Raw genomic sequence first — 24,972 nt, forward strand, 5'->3', positions numbered from 1 at the left:
TGAACACTTTCTGTTACTGTATAAACCTGCCCCTGCTACAAAATGTTCAGGGGCATAAATAATGACTACATAGAAGGGTTTTGCTCTTGGAAGTTCAAACAGAAAGGCAACTGACATTTTCAATGTCAACATTTTGGAGGACATTTTCCTGATTTATGAGGATGCCTATTAGTTCAGCATGCACTGATAAGAAAAAAAAAAAAAAACAACCAGAAGGAAAATAAAGGTTAAAAGATTTGAAATATGGTAGGGAAAATGTTTTAAGAAACATTGATTCTACTGAAAATAAAAATCCAGGGTTCTTCTACTATAATCAAATGATATGGAAGGTAGAGGAAAGGAACACTGTTAAACTTCTCTCCCCAAATCATCATGACTTCAAATTTCCTGGGGGCAGGGGACATGACTGGAAATTGAATGCAAGCCCCTTTACCCTCTCCTCCCTGCCCCCACCTTCAAATGTTGATGGAAGATTTGGCCCTGCTGTACTTCTGGATACTGACCCACACATCTACCTTCCCAGTGTTGGCACCACTACAAGCCATGGTGATAGAAGGGACATCATATTGCAGTTCTCACTCTATTTCACTTGTGATCTTTCTCTTTCTTTTTTTATGCATGCCTGTGCTAATCTTACCACTCATATCTGTCTTCTCCCTACCTTCAGCTTCCTTTCCTCATTTGCAGTGGTGCGTGTTGAGAGTAGACTTTCTGAGGAAAGTTTTCCTGTCATGACTGGCTCCTATAATCATAGCATAAAAACCACCAAGTTATAACCTTTTCACTTGTCAACACCTAAACCAAATGCCATGCTTATTAAATACAAATGAAAACAAGTATCACAGTTTGGCTTCCACAGGAAGCAATCTCTGAAACAGAGCTTAATGTTCAGGGAATGCCCTTGTGATCAACACCCATGGGAAGGAGGGGGTAAGTGGGACTGGGAAGAAGCTGAGCTTCAATGCAGGCTTGACAGCCTCAGCCACGGGGAGTTCTGGAGCCAAAAAGGCTCATCTGAACTGTCCCATTTTGGGTGGAAATGGTTGGTCCTTTGTATTCCTACCTCCAGCCATTATTAGATGAGTTTTCCTCTGAAGGACATGACCTTGGTGAGGTGGCTATTTGTAGGTAAGGTGTTCCCTGAAGGGACGGAAAGCTGTTCCACTGAAACTCTCAGGGCAACGATGGGAATAAGTCCTTCCTTGAAGGGGGATTTGAGCACCTCTTCATGTCCACCCCTGCATATCTCCTTATCCTGAAAAATATCTACCATCACTCACACATCTTACTTCCTTCATAAGAGCACAAAAGGCTACTGAGCAATATGTCATAAACTATTTGTGATTTCAACAAATGGTGCTGGAACAATTAGATAGCCATAGGCAATAAACAAACAACACCCCTGAACCAAACCTCTTACTTTATACAAATATTAACTCAAAATGAATCATGGACTTAATGTAAAACCGTAAAATAATGTAAAACCATAAAACTTCTAGAAAAGGACAAAGGAGAAAATCTTTGGGACCTCAGGTTAGGCAAAGAGGTCTTAGACAACATCAAAGCATAAGCGCATTAAAAAATCAATACATTGGATTTCATTAGATTAAAAACTTTGTTCTGCAAAAGCCCATGTGATGAGGATGAGAACACAAGCTGCCTAAGGGAGAAAATATTTTCAGACCATATATCTGACAAAGAACTAGTATCTAGAGAACATAAAAAGTTCTTGAAACTCAACAGTTAGAAAATGGGCAAGAGACATGAACAGACATTTCATTGAAAAGGATATAAGCATGTGAAAAGACGCTCAACATCACTAGTCATCAGGGAAATGCAAATTTCAAAATATAGTGGCTTAAAACAACCACCAATTTTGTTTTTGTTTTCACCAGCCTCTGGGTCAGGAATTTAAGCTCATCTGGACACATACTTTACCTGGTGTCGGTTGATGTCATTTACTCAGCTGCATTCGGTGGAGAGTGGGCTGGAAATCTTAGAAGTCTGGTGCTGCAGTGCTCTCCACATGGCCAGCAGAACTTCCTCACAGCATGGTAGACTCGGGGTAGTCAGACTTTCAAAAGGAATTATAAGAATTGGTAAATATTGAAGCTATCAATCCCTTAAGTTCCAGCGTTGGAAACTGCAGCATCATTTCTGCCACATTTTAATGGTCAAAACAAATCACAGCTCAGACTGAAGGGGAGAGAAAATAGATTCCAACTTTCAATGTGAGAAGCAGTAAAGAATTTATGACCTTCTTACTCTACCATGGGGGTGATTACTTAATTATTTGAAAAAATACTTCTCTGTGGGAAGTTTTTAAAAAATAAGTTTTTAAAAAATTCAAGCTTTAAAAAATAAATATTGAGTTGTTCAAGTTTCTTATTTTTATCTTGTCAGTTTTTGGCAAATAATGTTCTCTAAATATCTTGTCTATTTTATCTAAGTTGTCAAATTCATTGGCATAAAGCTATTTGTAATATTGCCTCCTTATCATCCTAATGTTGGTAAGATCTGCGGTCACATCCTTTTTCCAAACCTGATAGTCTTCATTCATGCTTTTTTTTTTCTTGATTAGTTAGCTAGGAGTTTATCAATTTTATTAATCTCAAAGAACCAACTTTTGGCTCATATTCCATGGATTTTGCTTTGTCTACCTATCAGTATGCTCTGGAGAGCTTTCCAAATTAGTGCATATAGATTTATCTCATTTTTATTAATTGCTGTCATGGTATTTCATATTATGGGAGTATTTAATCATGGGCATTCTTATTAATTTTGTTTCTTTTCTTTCCTTCTTTCTGTTAGAGTAACCGAAGGAAACATCCTTTTATATGTCTCTATGTGCACATGAGAAAGGCCTGATACCCAGAAATTAAATTGCTGGGTCAGAGAGTTAATTTTACATTTTCAGACAGGTAACTTCCAAACCGTTTTCCAAATGGCTGTATCAACTGGCACTCCCATGGACTGGGTAGATGTATTCCCCATTGATCCAGGTTCTTGCCAATACTTAGCACCATGAACCTTTTTCATTTATGTCATCATGGTTTGAATTTCCATTTCCTTGATCCCAGGTGAGTATAAGCATCTTGTGCCTGTTTATGGCTTGACAGTTTTCTCTTCTGAGAAGGATTTTTAAACTCTATTTTCTACTTTTTTATTATTTAATTTTTCTTTATATATTGAAGATATTAAACATAGGTCTGTTTCAAATTTTTGCATTGTGTTTTATTATGCCTGTCTTTTTTCACACAGAGATTTGACATTTTGATGTGGTGGTATTACTCACTCCTTTCCTTTAGGGCCTGCTAAAGGATCTTTAGAATCTTGCTAGGGGAGGCCTTTCATCTGCTTCAGAAGAGTTCAACTGATATTCACTGGCTAGTCAGAGTCTCATGTCTCTGGAGGGCAATTCTACCCTGAGTTCTAGAATCCAGCCCTTAAGGGACCACACCCCTCTTCCCCCCACCCCTCTGTGGTAGAGCTCTTAATTCCCAGTCCTTCACTCCAAATTTTAACATCTATAACAACTGCCCTCTCATCAATCTCCTCCTTCCATACACATCTTGAAAACAACTTGGAACCACAGAACACCAGAAGGAATGTAGAGAATTATCCAGTTTCAAACTCTCATTTTCATAGATGAGTATAAGATCTAGACCTTATTGTCCAACATGGTAGCCATTAGCCCCATGTGGATTTTTAAATTTAAGTTAATTAAAATAAAAAATTCAGTCACACTAGACAGATTTCAAATGCTCTATAGCTACATGTAGTTCATGGCTACTTTACTGGACAGTGGGATTTAGACCATTTTCATCACTGCAGAAAGTTCCAGTGGTTGCTCTAGAGCTTCGTTATTTAAAGGGTGGTGTGCAGAACCATAGGCATCACTGGGAGCTGATTAGAAATAATCTCTATTAATTAATAATTAGGCCCCATACCAGACCCACAGAATTGGAATCTGCAATTTAACAATATCTCCAAAAAGTTTGCATGCAGATTAGAGTCTGAGAAGCCCTCATCATGTGATTTTTTTTCCCCCCAAGGTCATACAGTTGGGTGTCTGGGTTCTTCCCTTGATCCAGGTATCATTTTTCCTTACTATCCCATGTCATTTTTCTTCTTTTTTTTATAAAGATTTTATTTATTTATTTATTGTAGAGATTGAGAGAGAGAGAGTGCCAGCACACATGAGTGGGCAGGCGGGGTGGGGAGAAGGGCAGAGGGAAAGGAAGAAAGAGAATCTCAGGCAGACTCCATGCTGAGAACAGAGCCCAACATGGGGCTTGGTCTCATGACCTGAGATCATGACCTGAGCCATGATCTCCCTGGGGCCATAGGAGATGGAGAGCCCAAAATCACCCAAAACCAGGCAGTATCTGATGGCTAAAAGACTTGAAAACAGGTCAAGAATGTTTACATTTATGTTAGTATCAAGAGTTGGACGCTTAAGCAACTGAGCCACCCAAGTGCCCCTATCCCATGTCCTTATTATCTCCCTACTGTACTTACTTTCTCACTTTGTTTAATTACAACACTTTATAAGAATTTATAGGTCAGTCAGGCCATTGAAGCCCTAGAAAACCCTCCATGTCTCAGCCTCATTCTGGTTTACAAGTGCTTGCTTGGCAGACATCGGATAAAGGCCCAGATCCCTACGATGGCGTTTTCCCTAAAAAAAATCCCTGTTGGGATTAAAGCCAACCTTGGAACCAGTGGGGCACCAGGCATCAATCTGTATGGTACACTTAGTTTTGGTGATACAATGGCTGCATTTAGTTTTTTGGACTGCACAGCTCAGGAATAACATGCAGAGCAGGCCATGTACTTGCCTTAAAAGTGTCACAACCTGACTATCCGATTGGAGAGTCAAAGTAAGCGCTGGTGATCTTCCAACATAAGCATTCTCACTCAAGGTAATTGGATAGTAGGTCACCAAAAGGAAGTGGATTTGGAAATAGCACTAGGTTGTCCTAGAACTTTGGGAGATCCGTTCTCAGACCTTTTTAATACATTGTTTTTCTGCTACTAAAACAGAGTGGACTCATAGTAGGCACACAGTACACAAGAATGGATGAATGATAGCAAAGGGAAGGAAAAATTCTTCTCTACCTTCAAGATCTTCCAACTGGACTTAAATTTATATGAGACAGATTAACAGGAGAAAAAAATCCAACGGTTATTACACGTACACAGAGGCCCAATAATGAAATTGAGACCTAAAGAAATGACCAAGGCAGGAAGTTTTTATACTTTTCAGACAGAGAGACAATATATCTGTGAAGAATTGACAGGATATAGAAAAGTTAACTTTGAAAGCTTCAATTAGTAAGGAATTCTAAACAGAATTTGGGCTGGGGTAGTAAATTAGTAAAAAGTAGCTAGGGTTGTTTATAAAGCCTTCTTGGCTCTAAATTTCCCATCTCTGGTCATAAGGCTGTCTCTTTACCTCCTGGTGCAGAGAGGGTACCTATCACATGGAAATTTATTTCCTGTTTTCAGGGGACAGAGGAGGGTCTGAGTGTCCTTCCTACATAGATTCTCTTAAATAACTTTTATTTAAAATAATAATTATGCCAAAATGGCACATTTGGGGGCAGCCTGCCTTTGGCCTCTACCGTAGGGAGAGGTGTAATTACAAAACCAGGCAGTATCTGATGGCTAAAAGACTTGAAAACAGGTCAAGAATGTTGACATTTATGTTAGTGAATCCCCCTCAAGAACTCTAAGTACCTAAACACTGACTTTACATCCCTCCAATATATACAGCGAGCGGGGCACACAGGAGTTGCTGGTTCTGGCCACTACTGTAACCCCAGCACGTCAGTGAATATTGACTGAAGAGTCCTGAGTCACCCTTTCCCCTTGGCTACCCACCTGGAGGGACCGGCTGGCGGAAGGCCGGAGTCCCCTCCATTGCTGCAGTTCCATTCACCAATGCAGCGTCTATCGGGATACTATCTTAGCTCTTCCAGCGAAGGTCCCAGGGTACTTCCAGAATGACTGCCTCGTGCCCAGCACTGACAGTTAATATTAGCGTTTGGTGCATTAACACGGTCATCACCGAAACCAGTTACTACCTAACAGGGCCAGGTGAGCCTTACGCGTTCCTCGGTTGACAGCCCCGCCCAGCGCCCATACACTGCAGCGCCAGGCATTAGGGCGCACGCGCACCTGGTAAACGCGGGTGGAGATAGCCGGGCACGCGCTCGCGCGCGGCCGCGCCGCCCCATCGTGCGAGGGGGAGGGCGACGCATGCGCGGCGGCGGTGGCCTTAAGGGCGGCGGCGGCCCCCGGTGACCCAGTCGGCCTGTCAGCCGGCTTGGAGGCGCGGTCCGGGGCTCGCGCAGTGACGGCGGTCATGGCGGCGGAGGAGGAGGAGGAGGTGGGCTCGGCGGACACCTGCGAGAGGTGAGTGCGGCCGGGACTTCGTGGGGTTCGGGATCGCGTCTTCCACAGGTTCAGGTCGGGCCGGGCGACCTCGCCGAGGATTCGTACCCCGCCTGTCCTCTCTGTCGTCCCGCCCGGCGTGAGACCGCGCTGCGCCCCGAGAGACGTCCGGGCCTGGCTCTGTCCCTACCGGGCGCCCTTTGGCGCCGAGGCGCGGGAAGTGTGTGAATCCTACCCGGCAGCGCCAAGGGGCCGCCGCGATATTGTGTAAGCGTCTCCTCGGGGCCGGCGGCAAGGGTGGCCCGGCACCCACCCCCTGCTCGTCATCCGGGGACTCCTCGGACCCCGCCTGCCCGGGGGCGGCCGGCGGACGGTGGCCGGCCGTCCCCACACCTGCCTCGAGCCGGAGGAAACGGCTCAGTCACTCGTGCACTTCCAAGCGCGGCTTCTGTCTGCAGGTGCGCGCTGTTCTCTCTCGAGGGGGCAAGAACGAATGCGCCGCCTGGGCAGAGCCTCCGGAGCCTGGAGGAAGGGGAGGCGCTTCCCTGGGGCCATAGAAGATGGAGAGCCCAAAATCACCCTGGAAAGTGCAGGAGATTAGGGGGTGTCGGGGGAAGGAGGATCCCAGCGTGAGGGAAAGGGGTTTGAGGGCGTGGGTATATGACTTTGGGTTTCAGAAAGCGTTTAATGTGTACTTAGTGGAAAGAATGTTAACACGATATGGATATCAAGTTCAGAATTAATAATCTTTCAGAGATCTTCCTTTGCTTCTAAGTGTTCTGGTGTTAATGGAGAAGTGTGTGTTTTCGCCTCAGAACACATGTATGTCTAGGAAACTTTATGGAATTTGGAGGACAGATGTCCAACGTGAGAAACTTTTTGATACACAGATATACTAAGTTTAAATTATTCTCTTCCACCTGTAACTAACTTCATGCCCTTGTCCGTAGACAAATAGCAATTAATTAGTGGAAAAATTAAATTACGAATATTATTGCCGTATTTCTCAAGGCTGGTCATTTCTTTTGGAAAGTAAACAAACTTCTGTGTTTCTGTATATATGTTTAGTATTTTGACAATAATTCTACTTCAGATGTCTGGAGAAACTTGCATAGGAAGCATAACCTAAAGGATAGAAGGTAATATGGAATACCATGAAGACAGTTGTATTTGGAAGGATATGGGGTGGAGGAGGTGACAGTTTTGAAATATTAGAAACTAGGTTCTTCCCTTGAAGTTTGTTTACATTATGAATGGGTCCATTGTTTTGGTTTGTTGATGAACTTCCTTGTTGATGTTGAATGTCCTCTTACGGACATAAGTAGGAATCTAACTGGTAGCTTGTTCCCTCCTAGTTTGTCATAACATTTTTTGCTCTTTCTGAAAGTGCTTTTAGGTGGATTTTTGGTCTCCATATTGTTGTGGGACCTGGGAGTCCAGGGCATGACTGTGAAAGGAATTTGTGGATTGGGTGATGTCCACAGGTCACTGGGGACAGAGTATAAAAAATCTTTAGCAGCTGAGCAGCCATAGTCCCATGACAGAGGTGGGCCTCCTTGGTACTCTTGGCAATATACTTGAGCAATGTCCAGTGTCCATACCAGTGTAGTCTTCTGAACTGTACCAAGCAGACAAGCAAGTACCTCCTCCTGCTAGGTGCTGCCTAAATGTGTTTATATTAAACCTAAGATCAACCTGTGTGCATGGTATTACTGTCCATTTTTCATTTGCAACTGCAACTGAAAGGACTACCAGCGCCCTACTAGCAAGTGGCAGTGCTGGATTGGAGTTCCCCATGTGTCTAGATTTAGTTTAATGTCCTCTCCCATATTTCTGGTGCTTCTCAGTAGGACTGGGATTCATTTGAGATGTTTGATTCTTGTCTCTTTTGCTTACTCTATTGACACTTTGTTATTTAATCCTTGCATTGATACAGAGCTTATTTGTTTAAAAAATTTGGTTAATCAACAATGGAACTATGCCAAGAGCCAATGTAGGTTGTGGGAATACAGGTCTTGAATCAAGTTCTCTATCTTTAAGACATTTCAGGTTTAGTTGGGGAATTGACATTAACAAAGGAAACAATTATAAAATGGTCATAGGAAGGCTTTTTGGCACCTATGATTCTTGTTTTGTGACTTTCTTAGTGAAGACAGGCATGTCTGGAAGCCATTTGGCTTTCAACATCTAACCCTTTTTCATTGCAATACAGTTGAGAAAGCTAAATGTAACAAGAATAGGGAAGACTTCTGTGAATTGCTGAAAGGTTGTCCCAGAGAATGATAGAGTTGAATGATCTGTTGAGTTTAGAGGAAAGCTGTGACAGAATTGCTCAGTTGCAGAGCAGATAGTAAAATAGGCGGTTTGCAATGCTGTGTTGGAGTTGGCTTGTACTGTCAACCATTGCTAAGTTTTCAAGAATTTTGCCAACTTTTGGCAGCTTGAAATCAGCCATGGTGGTAGTATTTACATCATGGAAATCATAAAATGCTACAAGTAAAGGATTTTTTTCTCCCCTTCACCTCCAGTGGCTTTACCAGCCACCTACTGGATTTATATTAGAATTTGACTGTAGTCCTTTGCCTTGGAGATAGGATAGTGGGTTTTGCTATTTTTAAAAGACTGCTAAGATCAGTGACTCGTCTCTATTGCCATCTCTCCTTCCCAAATCCTTGCTATCCCGACTTCTTAAAAATCACAGCATTTCTCAATGATACATTCCAATGGGCTTTTATTTTTCTGGGTACTTTTCTTTCTTGGGTCTTTTTCAGTGTTTGACACTGTAAAGATAGCTTCTCCTTATTAAAATTCTTATCAGACATTGTAGTTCTTAAGACATTTTGCTTCATGCCTTACTTTAGGCCAATAGTCGCTTTTATTAGGTTCTATTCTTTTTCTCATTCTTTAAATGTCATAATTCTCCAAGATTCTATCTTCATCTTTCATCTGTGTTTTAATATTTTGTCTTGTTTACTTATACTCCTTGAAGCATTTTTTCTGTGGAGAGAACTGAAATCTCATCCTCATGATGGAGTCCTCTTCAGTACTCTGATGATGTTTCTAATTGTGTGCCAGATGTTTGTACCTTATTCCTCAAATGTAACATGTCCAGACTTGGATGTCATTTTCACCTTTCTTCCCCTGAACTAAACAATACAAAAAGTCCAGTTCTTCCCCTTGACTTACCTGTTTTCATTAGGGCACTTAGATTCTTCTGGTCATCCAGGTTCAGAACTGTGGCCTGATCTTTTGACTGCCCCCTTCCATCTTCATTGCCCTGAATACCAAATCTACCAAGTCCAGTAGATTCTAAGTACATCATCTTTCCATTTCCAATGTCTCCTGGGAATCACTTGGTTCTGACCCTTCATATACCCTTTTCTGGTTTATAGCAGGCTTTATTTATTTATTTTTAAAAATATTTTATTTATTTATTTGACAGAGAGTGAGAGCGTGCACCAGAGCACAAGCAGGGGGAGCAGGAGCCGGAGAAGCAGGCTCCCCGCTGCGCAGGGAGCCCAATGTGGGACTAGATGTGGGGCTCGATCCCAGGACCCCGGGATAATGACCTGAGCTGAAGGCAGATGCTTAACCGACTGAGCCACCCAGGCGCCCCTATAGCAGGCTTTAGTAACCCATTTTGTTCCTGTGCTTTCAACATAGCTTATTTCGTCAGTTACTTTTCTCTCCCCAAGAGGCACAGTCTTGTTTGTAGCAGCCACATGCAGTGACTTTATTATAGGTGCTCAGCCTGACTTAAAGCCCTTTGTAGGCAGCTTGGCTCTTCTCTATCTTTGGAGTCTTATTTCCTCCCTGTGCACTGGGCTCTAGCCAAGCTTTCATTGTTTCCTAAACATGTTCCTTGCTCATCCTATTTCCCCTCATGTCTTGGTTCACATGGTTTTCTCTGAACCAAAACAGATTGTTATCTCTCTTCTCCAAAGGCCTATGGTATTTTCCTAAGCTTTCGTTGTGGCACTTACACCATGTTTTGTAATGTAGTTATTTGTTTGTTTTGTCAGCTCATTGAGGTCAAAGCTTTTGTCTTACTCAAATGTCTGGTAGAGCCTGAAGGGGCTTCATAAATAGTAAACTTCAATAAATGTTTATTGAATTAAACACTTAAATATTGTAAATTTATGCTGACACAACATTAAGATAAAAAATCTAGTTATTGATAATATATTTTGCAGCTTAGTAGCGATATTTTTTCATCCTAAGATATTCAAAGAACATCAAAAGATATATTCATAAGAAATCAAAGTTTGAATTTGACTAGGACAACAACTAAGATCATAAACTTAAGTTATATTGGGAGGTTGGGAATATGATTCTATTTCTTAATCTTGGGTGAACTAACTCATGCTTCATTGTTTTGCCTGTTCTTCAAAATGCCAGTCACAGACCAGCGAATGGAGATTTCAGTCCTGTGACAAAGAACTTAACAAACGATTGTAAAGTCCCAGGATGGTCCACTTAATAAAAACAACGCTGGATAATACATTTGAGAATTACAGATGACTCTGAATGGAGTCCTTAAGGATTTGACTTATATTCTTTATAATAGCCATTCAGAAATATTATATTGTTAGGTTTTTAGTCTAACCTCATTGTTCTATAATTCTTCATTCCTGATTGTGAATCATAAAGAATTGTGTGGAAAGATGATTTTATTATTATTTTTAAAAGATTTTATTTATTTATTTGACAGAGAGGGAGAGACACAGCGAGAGAGGGAACACAAGTAGGGGGAGTGGGAGAGGGAGAAACAGGCTTCCCGCTGAGCAGGGAGCCTAATGCAGGGCTCAGTCCCAGGACCCTGGGATCATGACTTGAGCCGAAGGCAGATGCTTAACGACTGAGCCACCCAGGCGCCCAAGATGATTTTATTATTAAAAATTATTATTCAGTTTGAGACTTGGGATTTTTAGTTTTTATCTAATAGATAAACTTATTTTAGAAGTTACATGAAATGCCACTTGGATTTGTTAAGCGGTATAAATCTAAAAGTACACCTGTAGTTTTCTTTAAGTATGTTTGATTCTGTGTCTGACTCCAGGATGGTTTGTTTACTGTTTGAGAGAAGGTAGGAAACAATTGGGGAAAAAATACCACCAGGACATGACTATGTGTAAAATACTGATTCTCCAACTCTGGATCTTTAAGAGTTACAGCTTAGAAATATAGGGGGTAAATAGTTAAAGAATGTGAATTAATGTGTTAAAATATATTAGAGGGCTTGAGTTATCATTGATCTAATGGTTAGTGATAATTTGAATCATGTGAGTTATTTACTTAAAATGAAAGGGCATGATAGGATTTTCCATTACCCAGGAAAGAAGGCCTTTATTTGCGAAAGTGTTGTAATGTCCAATTTGGAAGTTTTTAATCATTCATTGGTTGAGGAATTATTTCAGAAGAATATGTATATTCACACTTCTAATCAATTTGGATATTTACAAAAGAAGCAAAACCTCGTAGTTTCTCTAAAGGAGAGAGAATGTACTTTTCTCTGTTGACAGTACCAGTATAGAGATGGAGGCTATTTTAAACAAAATTGTAATGTAATGAAATCCTCTTTACTTATAACCTAATTAGAAATGTTATTTAAGTGGCCAACAGTGTGTGGAAATTGGCCAGACTTTTGTATATTTTCTTCAGAAAACTTTGAAACCTGTTTCACAATATTTATAGATTGTGCAATTCAGGTTTGGTAATACTATAGATAGTCAAATGTCTAAGAGGGCAAAACAGGGATTACCAGGAAACTTAAATGTTGATAGCAATAGGGTATAAGTACAATGTTATTTTTAAAAAAAGATTAGTTAGGGATGCCTGGGTGGCTCAGGTCATGATCCTGGGGTCCTGGGATCAAGTCCTGTATTGGGCTCCTTTCTCAGCGGGGAGCCTGCTTCTCACTCTGCCTGCCGCTCCCCCAGCTTGTGCTCTCTCTCTCTCTGATAAATAAATAAAATCTTAAAAAAAAAACCAGATTAGGTAGAAAGTTAAGGGAAAAAAAATCAGTGTTTTTTTTTTTAAATTTTATTATGTTATGTTAGTCACCATACAATACATCATTGGTTTTTGATGTGGTGATCCACGATCCATTGTTTTCGTATAACACCCAGTGCTCCATGCAGTGCATGCCCTCCTTAATACCCATCACCCGGGCTAACCAATCCCCTCTCCTCCCTCCCTTCTAAAACCCTGTTTGTTTCTCAGAGTCCATAGTCTCTCATGGTTCATCTCTCCTTCCAATTCCCCCTCGCCATTATTCCCTTCCTTCTCCTAATGTCCTCCATGTTATTCCTTATGTTCCACAAATAAGTGAAACCATATGATAATTGACTTTCTCTGCTTGACTTATTTCACTTAGCATAATCTCCTCCAGTCCCATCCATGTTGATGTAAAAGTTGGGTACTCATCTTTTCTGATGGCTGAGTAATATTCCATTGTATATATGGACCACATCTTCTTTATCCATTCATCTGTTGAAGGGCATCTCGGCTCTTTCCACAGTTTGGCTATTGCGGACATTGCTGCTATGAACATTGGGGTGCATATGGCCCTTCTTTTCACTACATCTGTGTCTTTGGGGTAAATACCCAGAGGTGCAATTGCTGGGTCATAGGGTAGCTCTATTTTTAAATTTTTGATGCACCTCCACACTGTTTTCCAAAGTGGCTGTACCAACTTGCATTAAAAATCAGTGTTTTATCTCTCAAACTCAGGATGCTTAAAATCAGATTCTTAAGTTAATAAACTCTATTAATATGTTAAGCACATCTTTTTTGTCTTTCCTTAGAATGCCACCTTGGGTGTAATCTTTCAAAGTTTTTTTTTTTTTTTTAACTTGGGAAGTCTGCTCACTAAAAAGATTCTTTCTCTATATTTATTACAGAGTTATAAAGCAAGATTCCTTTTATTGGGTTTTTTGATTGGATGCTTTAGGGCTTATTAGCTCCTCAGCCTTGCTGAGAGGTCAGTGCTCAGCTGATGTGGCCGTGTAGAAAACCCTTTGGTGCACTTTTTGGTTAGTCTTCCTGTTGTCTTAAATAGGTGTAGTCCCTATGGCCAATGTTTTTTTCTTAATATTGCGACTGACCTTTGGGTTGCTTTCCAAGTTAGGGCCTCAGCAGTGGATGATGGTGTTTATTGATTATCTGCTTAAATAGGGAAGTTGAATTTTGCTTTTCTGTTATGTTCCAAAGCTATGAGGGGGAAGCCCCGTATCTTGTTTACTGTTTTGTTTTGTTTTCTTATTTACTGTTTTATAGCTGGGCCACATGAATTTAATTTTTACTTTGGATTTTGTGACCTTAGACCAATGGCTGGATATCTGAGAAGCTTCAGTCTTGGGTCCTTAGTTTCAGTCTTCCACTCACTAAGAATGTAGAACACTTGAGGTCATGGGAAATTTTGTGGAAGGGGCAGAGGGTCTCTTTGAAGGTGAGTTTAATTTACCCCGAAGACAGGTGAGGCTGAATGGGTGTTTTGGAGGGTTGAAGCAATAGATGTTGCAAGCTCAACTGTGGGAACTCGAGAACAAAGTGTGATTAAGTAAAGGACAGAAAAGATAGACCCCAGCTTTCCTTCCACTCTTTAGAAATGTTCCTTTGAGCCACTTATGTGTGTGAAACTCAATTGTGTAGAATATTTCTAAGAAAGAAGGAGAAAGACGGTCTCTCTAAAACATTTTATCATCTGGTTTAGGCAAAGCTGATTGGACAGAAATATTATCAAAGCTTAGGAGAAGAGCGGTATCTTTACAATTCCATTGAGTGAAAATAAAATATTTTACTATGCTTTGTTAAATATAGATTTTTCAGTTTAAATATACTTCAGAAAAACTCCACTTAAAAACAATTATCTGCTTTGATGAAAAGGTTGCTGTGAAAACCTGAAGAGGGTTGGTGGCTCTTGTGGGTGAAGAGCCCTGATTTTTGGTGTAATGCACTAGACTTGCAAACATAAAAACATTGTTTTGCCTTTTCTCTTTGAGCTAAGCCCATCGCTAGGAGGCAAAATGAGTGGACAAGACATCCTATCCTTTGAAAATTGGTTTTGTGGTGAGGGGTAGGCATAATTCCTATTGCAGGCTGTTATATAACATTTTAAACTTGAGGACCTGTACTTAGTAGGTATTCAGAGAATGTAAATTTTTTTTAAAGACTGAAATGAAGATTGCATTTGTGTTTTCTTTGCCCCAACATAATGTCAGTTGGAGCAGTAGTAGACTATAGTTCATTTCACTTTAATTTTTTTTTTTTTTGTACTGACCTCTGATTCTCTCTGGCAAAGAATTGTGCTATGATTTGAGGGCTATTTAAGAAAACTGATGAGATTGAGTTGTAAGTAACTTCCTCTTGGTACTAGCTCATATTTTTGTGGCCTAACATAGACTTTGATGACCATTCCTGGTCAAGAACAAAAGAGCTTCAGCTTAATAATGGCTTACTTTTTAAATTTTAAACTCCAAAGATCATGAGATTCTTTTAACTGCTTTTTAACTGTTTTTTTTTCAACAATTGATAAATTGTTGAAGGATTAAAAAACTCACTGCTAAAACCTTGAATTGTTTTTCCTTGATAATTTATAAATAGCTTTATATATTTACAAATAGACTAATAATAATGTTTTCTGTTATGTTTTTACCTTGATAATAAGTTAGATGAAACATTTATGGGGGATGCTTATGGGTCCTATCCTCCTACCCTGTTAATGTAGAAGGTTTGAAACTAGCACAGAGAACATCTGGAGTGGAGCCTGGTTATAATGCAGGCTATTATGTATCTTCTTTTCCGTGCAGGCCAAAGGAATATGACTTTGTCCTGTGGCTTTATCCTGTAGGTCATGACTGCTCCTCACACATTTTAAGGAAGGTAGTCACCGAGAAAAAAGGCCTTTGAAGTCACTCGGATTTGAATTTAAATCTCTACTTGTATCATTTCCTTACTACCTTAATACTCTTGGACCTGGTGCTTAACATTTCTGAACCTTACTTTTCACATCTACAAAATGGGAATAACTTGGATTGAGAATACCCTCTATTGTGAGTGACTTAATCATTCTGCAGAACATTTATTGAGCAGCTGTTCTACATAATGCCAGAGAAATTCTATAGGGCAGGCAAATGTAGAATGAGCCTACAAAGCTTAGAATGGATGTTAGAGCCACCCATCCAAACTTAGCACATTTCTCACACCTATTCTTATTCATGTGTTCTCTGTGGTTATTAGTGGTACCTGACTCAGAAACCTAGGAATCCTCTATTACACCTTCTTTCTATCCAACCAGTTATCAAATCCAGCCTGTTTTACTTTTTTCTTTTTAGCAAAAAAATGCATTATGATGAAATGCTTAAATTTTAAGTGTTCATTTGCTGAATTTTGACATATGCATACATCTGTGTAATCCAGTCAATCACCTATAAAGATAGAGAATGTCACTATCATCCCAGAAAATTCTCTTATCACTCAAGTGATCCACTTGTAATTCATTGTAGCCAGTACATTTCAGATGAAGGAAAAACTTCGTTTATAACATCAGTGTATAATAATATGCATTGGTGAACGCAGAGTCCTTACCTTTAAAGATCATACAATTGGGTGAGGATATTGGTGAGTAAATAAGAATGTTGCAATACAACTTGAGAAGGAAAAGAATAGAGCTTGAGAATTGGATGCTATCCCGCTACCCTGATGTAATCTGGTTTGAGTGTGTGGGTGAAGGGGGAATGAAATCTAATCTGAGGTTGGTGAGAGGTATAATGGATCATGAAAAGAAGGGGAGATGCATATTCCAAGGATATTCAGGGTCAGGAAGCAAGAGAATAGGGAATAGTATATGGCTAGAAAACAGAGAATAAGAAATGACAAAAATGATACTAGAGTGTCAAGTAAAAGGTTGGAACAGGGCTGAGTTTCCTATTGAAGGTCAGCTAGAAGTAGCCTTACCTTTGAGGTAAGGAGTGATGAAAAATGACAATTCTTTGTCTAATTTCTATTTAACCTTAGTTAAAACTCTCATTTTAGGAATTACTAATTAATGTCACATAATTTTAGTGAATTGTTTTGTTGTCATCAGTATAATGTCAACTACCATTTATTGAATGTTTAAATATTTTATCTTGGAACACACTCCATGCTTCATATTTCTTGTTCTGCCTATTTTTAATTTCTGCTTGATTACTTGGAGTCTGACTATCCATAAATATGGATTTTGATATCTACTTGTAGGTTCACAGGCTGAAGTTGAATGTCTGTTCCCCAGTACTTTACCACAATGCTTTGTATGTATTAGGTGGATTCTTCCAGATGTAGATAGCTTCACCATCATAAAGACAGTAAATTTCCTATTCTGCTTTTCTTCTAATGTAATAGTTGGGAGTTGAGAAGAGCATTAACTTATGTCTTTATATTTTCTTTTTGATGCTCTAGGTCGGGATGGCTAACTGGTTGGCTTCCCACTTGGTGCCCTACATCTACATCACACCTTAAAGAAGCTGAAGAGAAAATTTTAAAATGTAAGGTTTTCTTTTTGTAAGTTGCCTGAGCTGTTTGCTAAAATCACATTGCCCAGAAACTGGAGATAAGATTCTGTGGTGTGTTAGTTTGTTGGCAAAAGTGCTTTTTCCCTTTTCCATGTCATCAACAAGTACAGAAATGTTGGGAGGCAGGGGTCTCAAACTTTTGGTCTTGGGTCCCTTTTATACTTTTAAATTAGTAAGGACCTTAAGGAGCTTTGTTTATCAGTTATAGCCATCAGTATTTACCAATTAGAAATTAAAACTGAATTGTTTAAAGTATGTTAATTTATTCATTTAAAAATAATAGGAACCCATTATAGGTTAAAATAAATAACACGTTTTCTAAAAATAATAACTACTTACCAAACAGAAATGTAGTGAGAAAAGTAGCATTGTTTGCAAATCTCTTTAATGTCTGGCTTAATATAAGACAGCTGGATTCTCATATCTGCTTCTGCATCAGGCTGTTGGTAATCACATCTAGTGATCTCTGGAAAACTCTGCTGCATACCAATCAAAAAATGAGAGTGAAAAGGTGTCTTAGTTTTGTTATGAAAATAGTTTTGACCTCATAGATCTCCTGAAAGGGTCTCAGGGACTCCCCAAAGGCCCCTGACTACAATCTGGTAATAGGCTCTAGGTGTTCCAGAATAGGTAGCCTTGTGGAGTGGAGCACATACTGAACTAGAACAAGGTGACCTGGTCCAGGCCCAGATCTGCAATTAGGTGATGTCAGGATCTTGGGTAAGTCACTTTCTCAGTTTCACATTAGTTATCTGTAAAATGAAGGGGTAGGATGATCCTTAGAGTTCCCTCTGGTTCTAGTTTCTTAGGATTCTTTAATTCTGCATTTTAGTGGTGTGGAAACCTTTTTTAAAAATTTCTTATGAGCACTGAAATTTACCCAAACTTGTACTGTCAGGGCAGTCCTGGTATCTGTGGGTATACTTTTAAGCAATGGTGCTTATTGTGTAATTTTGGTCTGCTGATACAATTACGGGTGGATTCAGAGGAGCAGTTCACATACATGATTATAATGGATGTATGTGCAGATGTTTGCCCATGCCTGCTTTTCATTCTCTCTACCACAAATGAATTTTCTTGTTTGTGCATTTGAATGATTCAGGAGTAAGTGACTGTAACTGAATATATCCATAGGAGGGGACAGTTAGCCATCTTACATGCATTTTTGGCATGAAAATAAATTTCTACTTAGTCTGTATACTTGGATAATCTTGTTCTCTACAAAGCAGAAAAGTTGACGTGATTTACTAAAATTAAAAAAAAAAAATCTTGTCAGGAGATACAAAAGGGTGCTCAATTTATGCATTTACCAAACATACTGATTCCTTACTGCTAGATTCTAGGGATGCAAATAGGAATGAGAATTGGCCCTTGGTTCAGTGTCAGATGTGAAAGCAAGTGACTTGTAATACAGTGGGGTGAGCTATCTAATAGAGGTTACAGATGGTTTCTATGGAAATATGCAGACATCTGTGTTCAAAATGCTTATGTGGTTTGGTTTGGTTCTAATGCTGGATCATCTTTTCTAAACTGGTATAGCATTTCCCCCCATTTGGAGGCTTGGGCTCTGTTAATATTCTGAATGAATGCTGGGTTTCCTCTTTGCTGCTACTATGTGGTACAAAACCTGAGATTATTTCTTGGTTAAAGGGCAGAAACTCCCAGTTCTCAAGTATTTGTCTTCTGCAGATGAATATGTACAGATAATTAAGTGGTATATATAAAGTGTCTATATTCAGTTGATAATTTAATATAAAGGAATTTCAAATTGGTTTCATCTTAGTCAACTTGGGGGAGATTTAAAGTATTGAGTCCCACAGCACTGAAGGCAAGTAAAAGTTTTTATCTACAAAATTGTGATTATTTGTATTTTCCACGGAGATTGTTGGACTTGAACCCACACTACCTGGCACCTCATGCCAGGACTTCCTGCCATACCCTGTCACCTCTTTTCTACTAAACTTTGAAGTGACTCAAGATTTCAGTTACGTGTTTAGTGCAGATACTGCTAGTCCTTCCCTAAACTCGTGGTTACTTTTTAGGGAAAAATGTTTCTTTTGAGTTTGACTTCAGTCTTCAATGATTAATCTTCAAATGTTAGACAAATGCAAGGTATTCTTTTGTTATTGTCTGCAAAGTTAGAGACCTTCAAATAATGGGTCCAGTGAGCACTAAGTTCCTCTCCAGGTCTAAGAGTGTAAGACCCTCATTTGATAGATAGGAAAAGTCCAAAGAGCTAACATGACTTGCCAAAAGACCTTGGCCACAGGTACTTGAGACTTATCTGAGATAGAACTTCTCACTTAGGAAACAAACTGAGGGTTGCTGGAGTGGTGGGGGGGTGGAAGGGATTGGGTGGCTGGGTGATAGATATTGGGGAGGGTATGTGCTATGGTGAGCATTGTGAATTGTGTAAGACTGTTGAATCACAGAGCTGTACCTCTGAAATAAATAATACATTATATGTTAAAAAAAAAAAAAGAAGATAGTAAGAAGGGAAAAATAAAGGGGGCGGAATCGGAGGGGAAGACAAACCATGAGAGACTACGGACTCTGAGAAACAAACTGAGGGTTCTAAAGGGGAGGGGGATGGGTTAGCCTGGTGATGGGTATTAAAGAGGGCATGCACTGAATGGAGCCCTGAGTGTTATACGCAAACAATGAATCATGGAACACTACATCAAAAACTAATGATGTAATTAATGTATGGTGATTGACATAATAAAATTAAAAAAAAAAACTTCCCACTTAGATGTAATATATGGTAATTGAGAATTACTTGCTTCAATAAGATGTATGCTTTTTTTAGGAATGACCTAATAAAGGCTAAAATCATATGAATGGATACCAGATTGTTTCTAGATTATTAATTTCTGATTGCTCGGAGAATACTCCCCTTCTCAGGAGTAGTGAAGCTAAGCAGAATTTCTTTTTTATGTTTTCATTAGGTGTCCCCTGCACATACAAAAAAGAACCTGTTTGTATATCTAATGGAAATAAAATATGGACACTGAAGTTCTCTCATAATATTTCAAATAAGACTCCACTTGTCCTCCTCCATGGTTTTGGAGGCGGTCTTGGACTCTGGGCACTGAATTTTGGAGATCTTTGTACCGATAGACCCGTCTATGCTTTTGACCTATTGGGCTTTGGACGAAGTAGTAGGCCCAGGTTTGACAGTGATGCGGAAGAAGTGGAGAATCAGTTTGTGGAATCCATTGAAGAGTGGAGATGTGCCCTCGGATTGGACAAAGTGATCTTGCTTGGACACAACTTGGGTGGGTTCTTGGCTGCTGCTTACTCACTGAAGTACCCATCAAGGTAAGTGATACTGACAGGAGAGGCACCCAAGTGCTAGTCTCTAGTTCCTGTCCTTGGTGGTTGTTGGTGTCTGAGCCTTAAGGACAGATTCTCTGAAAGGAGACCAAATAACCACAACCAATGGCCGATTTAGTAGCTGAAATAATGATGTCAGGGTTTTCCTGTTACACATGCTACACATTGGTAGAAGGCTTGAGAAAGGACTTTCTATTTGCCAAGCTTAGAATGTCTACAATTTAAACCACAAGTAAAAACTGTTTGGTGGTATTGTTTATCATTATTGTCATCATTAGACCTGTGGATGGAGCAGTCTTTGCCTCACTTTTCCAGGTTATAATAAGTCATAAGACGAACCCAAAGGTGAGAAATTAGAAGCCCTGGGTGCCAGTGCTATCTTTTGGCTTAGAGCAAATCCTTCAACCTTGAAGCTTTCGTTTTCTCACTTGTAAAGTACAGAAAATATATCTGCGAAGTGTATCTGACAGGGTTTTTACTATACTGTGCCCTACCTTTATGGTTACAGAATTATTTTTCAGAGTAATTGAATTAATGACTTCGGAATTTTGCTTCAGAATCTTGTAACATCTCCTATCTTTACCTTATTTTCTCATACTATATCCTATTATTTGTTTCAGCTCTGAGCAGAGGTCACATTTGAGTGCTAATAAAATAGAAGAAAAGCTCTCTCTCTCTCTCTTTTTTTTTTTTTGGCTTAGCATTTGGAAAGAAAGAAAAAAATCAACGTTTTATGTTGCCAATGTATTTTTCCATTGGACTAATTTTTAAATCCACAACTGCAACCAACTTTGATATTGAGGTCTGTGAATGAGACCTGGAATGATTGTTGTCTTCAGGCTGCATGCATGTACCTGTGAAGCTGCCCCATTGCATAACTCCAGGTGTGCTGTTAACACAGAATTTGAAGTGTAGGGCAGCAGGCCCGTGTACCTGAGGTTTTCTTGCCCTTGAACAGCCGACTTTTTCTGTATAGGTTCTTTATCTCAACTTCAGCATTAACACTTGGTTTTTCTGGAGAGTTTGTAGTCCTGTGTATGGTAGATGGTGTAATCTTGTCAATTGGCAGACCCTTCTTTCAAAAGAAATCCAGATTTTCTTTTTCTAGTTGGCTTTTAAGGTTTACTGTCTTTTATTGTGTTCTACTCTCAATGGAAAATAAGAGAAGGAAATGGATACTTTTCTGGCATAAGACAACAGGGCTTTTGGAGGGGGGTTTGGCTTCTTTTGTTTCTTATCAGGAGTTTATTATGTCTATCATCTTGTGGTATTTATTCCTTGGCAATGTGATACGGGACTATGTGGGGTAAACTCTGGCCATGAAATCCCTAAGTCTTAGAATCCTGACCCTCCGTGGCTATCTGTTATTTAAGTCAGTTGGTGAGGTTTTCATTTGCAGTTATGAAGTGCTCTGGAGAAATCAGTGATTCAGAAGAGAATGAACACTTTAAAACCATCTTATGAAAGAGAATAGCAACATAGTTTAAATGACATGGTGGGCAGAACAAGTATCTAAAACAAATCCAGTGATCCCTGCATTGAACTGACTACATTGTAGAAAATGGTTTTTGAATTCTTGTGCCTAGTGCTAGAAATAAAACTAAAGTTGTATGTCAGGACCAAGAATCACTAAGTATTAGTAAATAGATGAATTTGAGAATGCTTGAAATAATTAGCATGTTTAAATTGGCTGATTTTTTAGTAGAACTCTATAGACCATGTTGGATATTGAAGCCTGTATTCTTCACTGCGTAACTTACATTATTAAACACAAGTTCATTTCAAAATAGTGAGGTTCTCTGGATTTTTAGATATCCCAAATCCTGAATGAAATTCAGTCAGACCACTGTGGTTGGCACATAGTGGGTGCCCAGTGTTAAATGAATGAAACAAGGAAGCGCATCAGACTGAGGTGGCTCTAATGCTCTGGTGGCCTACCTAAGCAAACCAAAATCTAAGCCTATAAGTACCTCAAGGTTATGAAATTAAAACCTAAGAACAACCAATCACAAATAGCCTACTGGGCTTTAAGCCAATCAGATGATTGCTTCCACACCTTTTCTAGATAAGTCTTTACTCAGCTCCTCTTGGTGGAGCACACCTAACCACTCAGGTTTGACACTGCTACATTCAAATTGATTTTTGCTCAAATAAACTCTTAAAATTTTCAGTATGCCTAGTTTATCTTTTAACAGTATTAACTGAGGATGGAGTTACGTACTCTAAATGTCTCTTACCTAGCTCGCTTGATCCAGCTTTTTAAAAAACATTTTTTTTTTTAAGAGCAGTTTTAGGTTTACAACAAAATTGAGAGGGAGGTACAGACATTTCCCATATAATTCCTGCCTCTACATGTGCATAGCCTTCCCCACTGGGACCATTTTTATTGTGCTGTCATGAGATTAAAATAAATCTTTGCTTTTCTGAAAGATTTTTCAGGGAGAGGGATAAGAAGAGGGAAGAAATGGTCTGATAGAGCTCAAATGAGATTCATTTAATTCCTTCACTCACTGTGCCTTGTCTCTCTTTTTTTCTCCTAATGGACTTTGAGACAGTTACTTTTTTCTTTGCCTCCTCAGGTATAACAAATATAATCTTTCCTTTTTTTTTCTTTCTGAAGTAATCCAATTTCCTCTTAATTCTTTAATTCTCCTTAATTTCTGTTTCTATGCATGCAGGAAAAAAACACAAAGACAACATTTTGCTTGTCTTAGTCCAAAGCTATTTCCACCCTCATCTTTTATGAGCAGCCCCATTCTTTTATTCCTTATTTATTTTTTTTAAGATTTGTTTTTATTTTTTTAAGATTTATTTATTTGAGAGAGAGAGAAAGTACAAGAGTGCATGGGAATGAGGGGAGGGGCAAAGGAAGAGGGAGAGAGAATCTCAAGTACACTCCCTACTGAGTGTGGAGCCTGATACCAGGGTTGATCTCAGGACCCTGAGATCATGACCTGAGCCAAAGTCAAGAGTCGGAGGTTTAACCGACTAAGCCACCCAGGCGCCCCTTCTCCGTGTTTGTTTTTATAGGACAGTTTGAGGAGAAGAATGAAGGTGCCTAGTTTACTAGTTTAATGTACTTGTTTAGGAAGCATTCTTGGCTAGAGAACGGATAAAACCCAATACATTTTTTTCCTAATTTTTCGTACACTAGGGCAGCTTGGGTGCTTCATCTCTATGAGCAGCAGAGTGCCTCTGTCCATAGAAGTTGTTTTATGGCCTAACTTGTGGCAATGGTCACATATTTTCCCGATTCTTGATACTGATTGGAAACTGAGCATTCAGCAATTGTGATGCTTTATGTAAAAGCACCTGGATGATTCCTCCATTGAAATATTTGTGATGACTGAAACACTAGAACATTATATTCCAGCAGGTTGGTTCTGTTTAAAGAATGTCGAGTGACTGTATGTGTTTAGAAGGCTTAGGATGTGCGGGGGAAGAGACACAACCACAGGAGCAGGAAGCTGCTGAGCGTTGTGAAGGGTAGTGGACAGGTCTGTGAGCACTCTTGATGAGAACCTGGCCCAGTGTGGTGCCCTAAAGAAGTGCAATGTAAGCTGAGGTTGAGTCTCAAAGAGGAGTAGCAGGAGAGCATTCTATGCAGTGGGGACAGAAATTGCTAGGTGGACACCTGGGCCATTCAGGAAAGGCCATGTGGCAGGTAAGCAGAGAAGTTAGGAACTGGTTTGTAGTTGGGTCCCAGCCCAATTCCCATGTTCCATCCCCCAAAATGACCTTCGTTCATCTCAGTTCTCTTACCATGATGTGTAATAATTAGAGATGCCATCATAGTTTCACTTGTAAATTAATGTGCTGTGTCACAAGCAGTAGGGCCACTCGTGATGTGAGGTGTCGTGGGCTGCCATTCTGCCAAGCCTTCTTCATTAGGCCATGTCTGATGCCCTAAAGGTGGGCATGGAGAGACAGTAGAGTAAGCCAGCAGTAATAGCCAAACATGCCATCTCCTTTCTTTCGTCTGTGCACTCACTTTTTGCTGTTAATTTTCCTTTCCTTCTGGCCCCTGCTGTCTAGGACACCATAAACACTGTGTTAAAAACTAAGGAAAAGGAGACTATAGACACTTTTATTAACTTAGAAAGTGTTTAGCAAAGAGAATAGATACACTAGAAGAGGTTACAAACTGGTCTTTACTTCTGCACTCAATGGCTTTCAGATCATCTGACCTTGCAACCTTGCCTGGCTCTGTCTCCTGACCATACAGAGCTGGGCTGAGCATTTCCTGTCCTCCTCTCTTGAGAAGAAAGGCTGCTCTACTTGGCCTCAAGCTGGAGATCTTTAGTTTCTTGTTCTCTGGGCCTGCTGCATTCTCCCCTCAGAGGCTTGGAGCCAATGGGAAATACCTGGGGCTAACTTCATTTTGAGAATGCCTTGCTTATACACTGACTAGAGTTCTTCCTGTTCCTTTCCTTGTTCTGTAAGTGTGTCCTTTCGATTCCCTTGTGCATTTTGGATCTGGGTCTGAGTGTTCTTGTTGTATTATTTCTGCCTGGTGGCTGACTTTAAAGCTCATGAAAGTCAGGTTTATATAATATACCCTTGTTAGCATTCAGACTCAGTTATCCCAGCCTGTTGGAGCAGATGTTAGCTACTGCTTTGTCCTTTAGGCTGTAATCTGCTCACCATCTTCAAATTCTAGGCCTACTCTGATGACTAACCTGAA

At 39.8% G+C, this 24,972-nt stretch overlaps 1 protein-coding gene across 1 annotated transcript in view; it reads left to right on the forward strand.

The window, feature by feature from the left end:
- Window positions 1-6,234: 6,234 nt before the first annotated feature.
- ABHD5 (abhydrolase domain containing 5, lysophosphatidic acid acyltransferase) overlaps window positions 6,235-24,972 on the forward strand; it is a 30,501-nt gene continuing 11,763 nt past the window's right edge. The window contains exons 1-3 of the mRNA XM_021677585.2: window positions 6,235-6,420; window positions 16,840-16,925; window positions 19,901-20,273. Of these exons, the coding sequence (XP_021533260.1) occupies window positions 6,371-6,420; window positions 16,840-16,925; window positions 19,901-20,273 (509 nt within the window). The 5' untranslated portion in view covers window positions 6,235-6,370. The remainder of the gene's footprint in view (window positions 6,421-16,839; window positions 16,926-19,900; window positions 20,274-24,972) is intronic.

Source organism: Neomonachus schauinslandi, chromosome 1 (genome assembly GCF_002201575.2).
Source record: "Neomonachus schauinslandi chromosome 1, ASM220157v2, whole genome shotgun sequence".
NCBI lineage: Eukaryota > Metazoa > Chordata > Mammalia > Carnivora > Phocidae > Neomonachus > Neomonachus schauinslandi.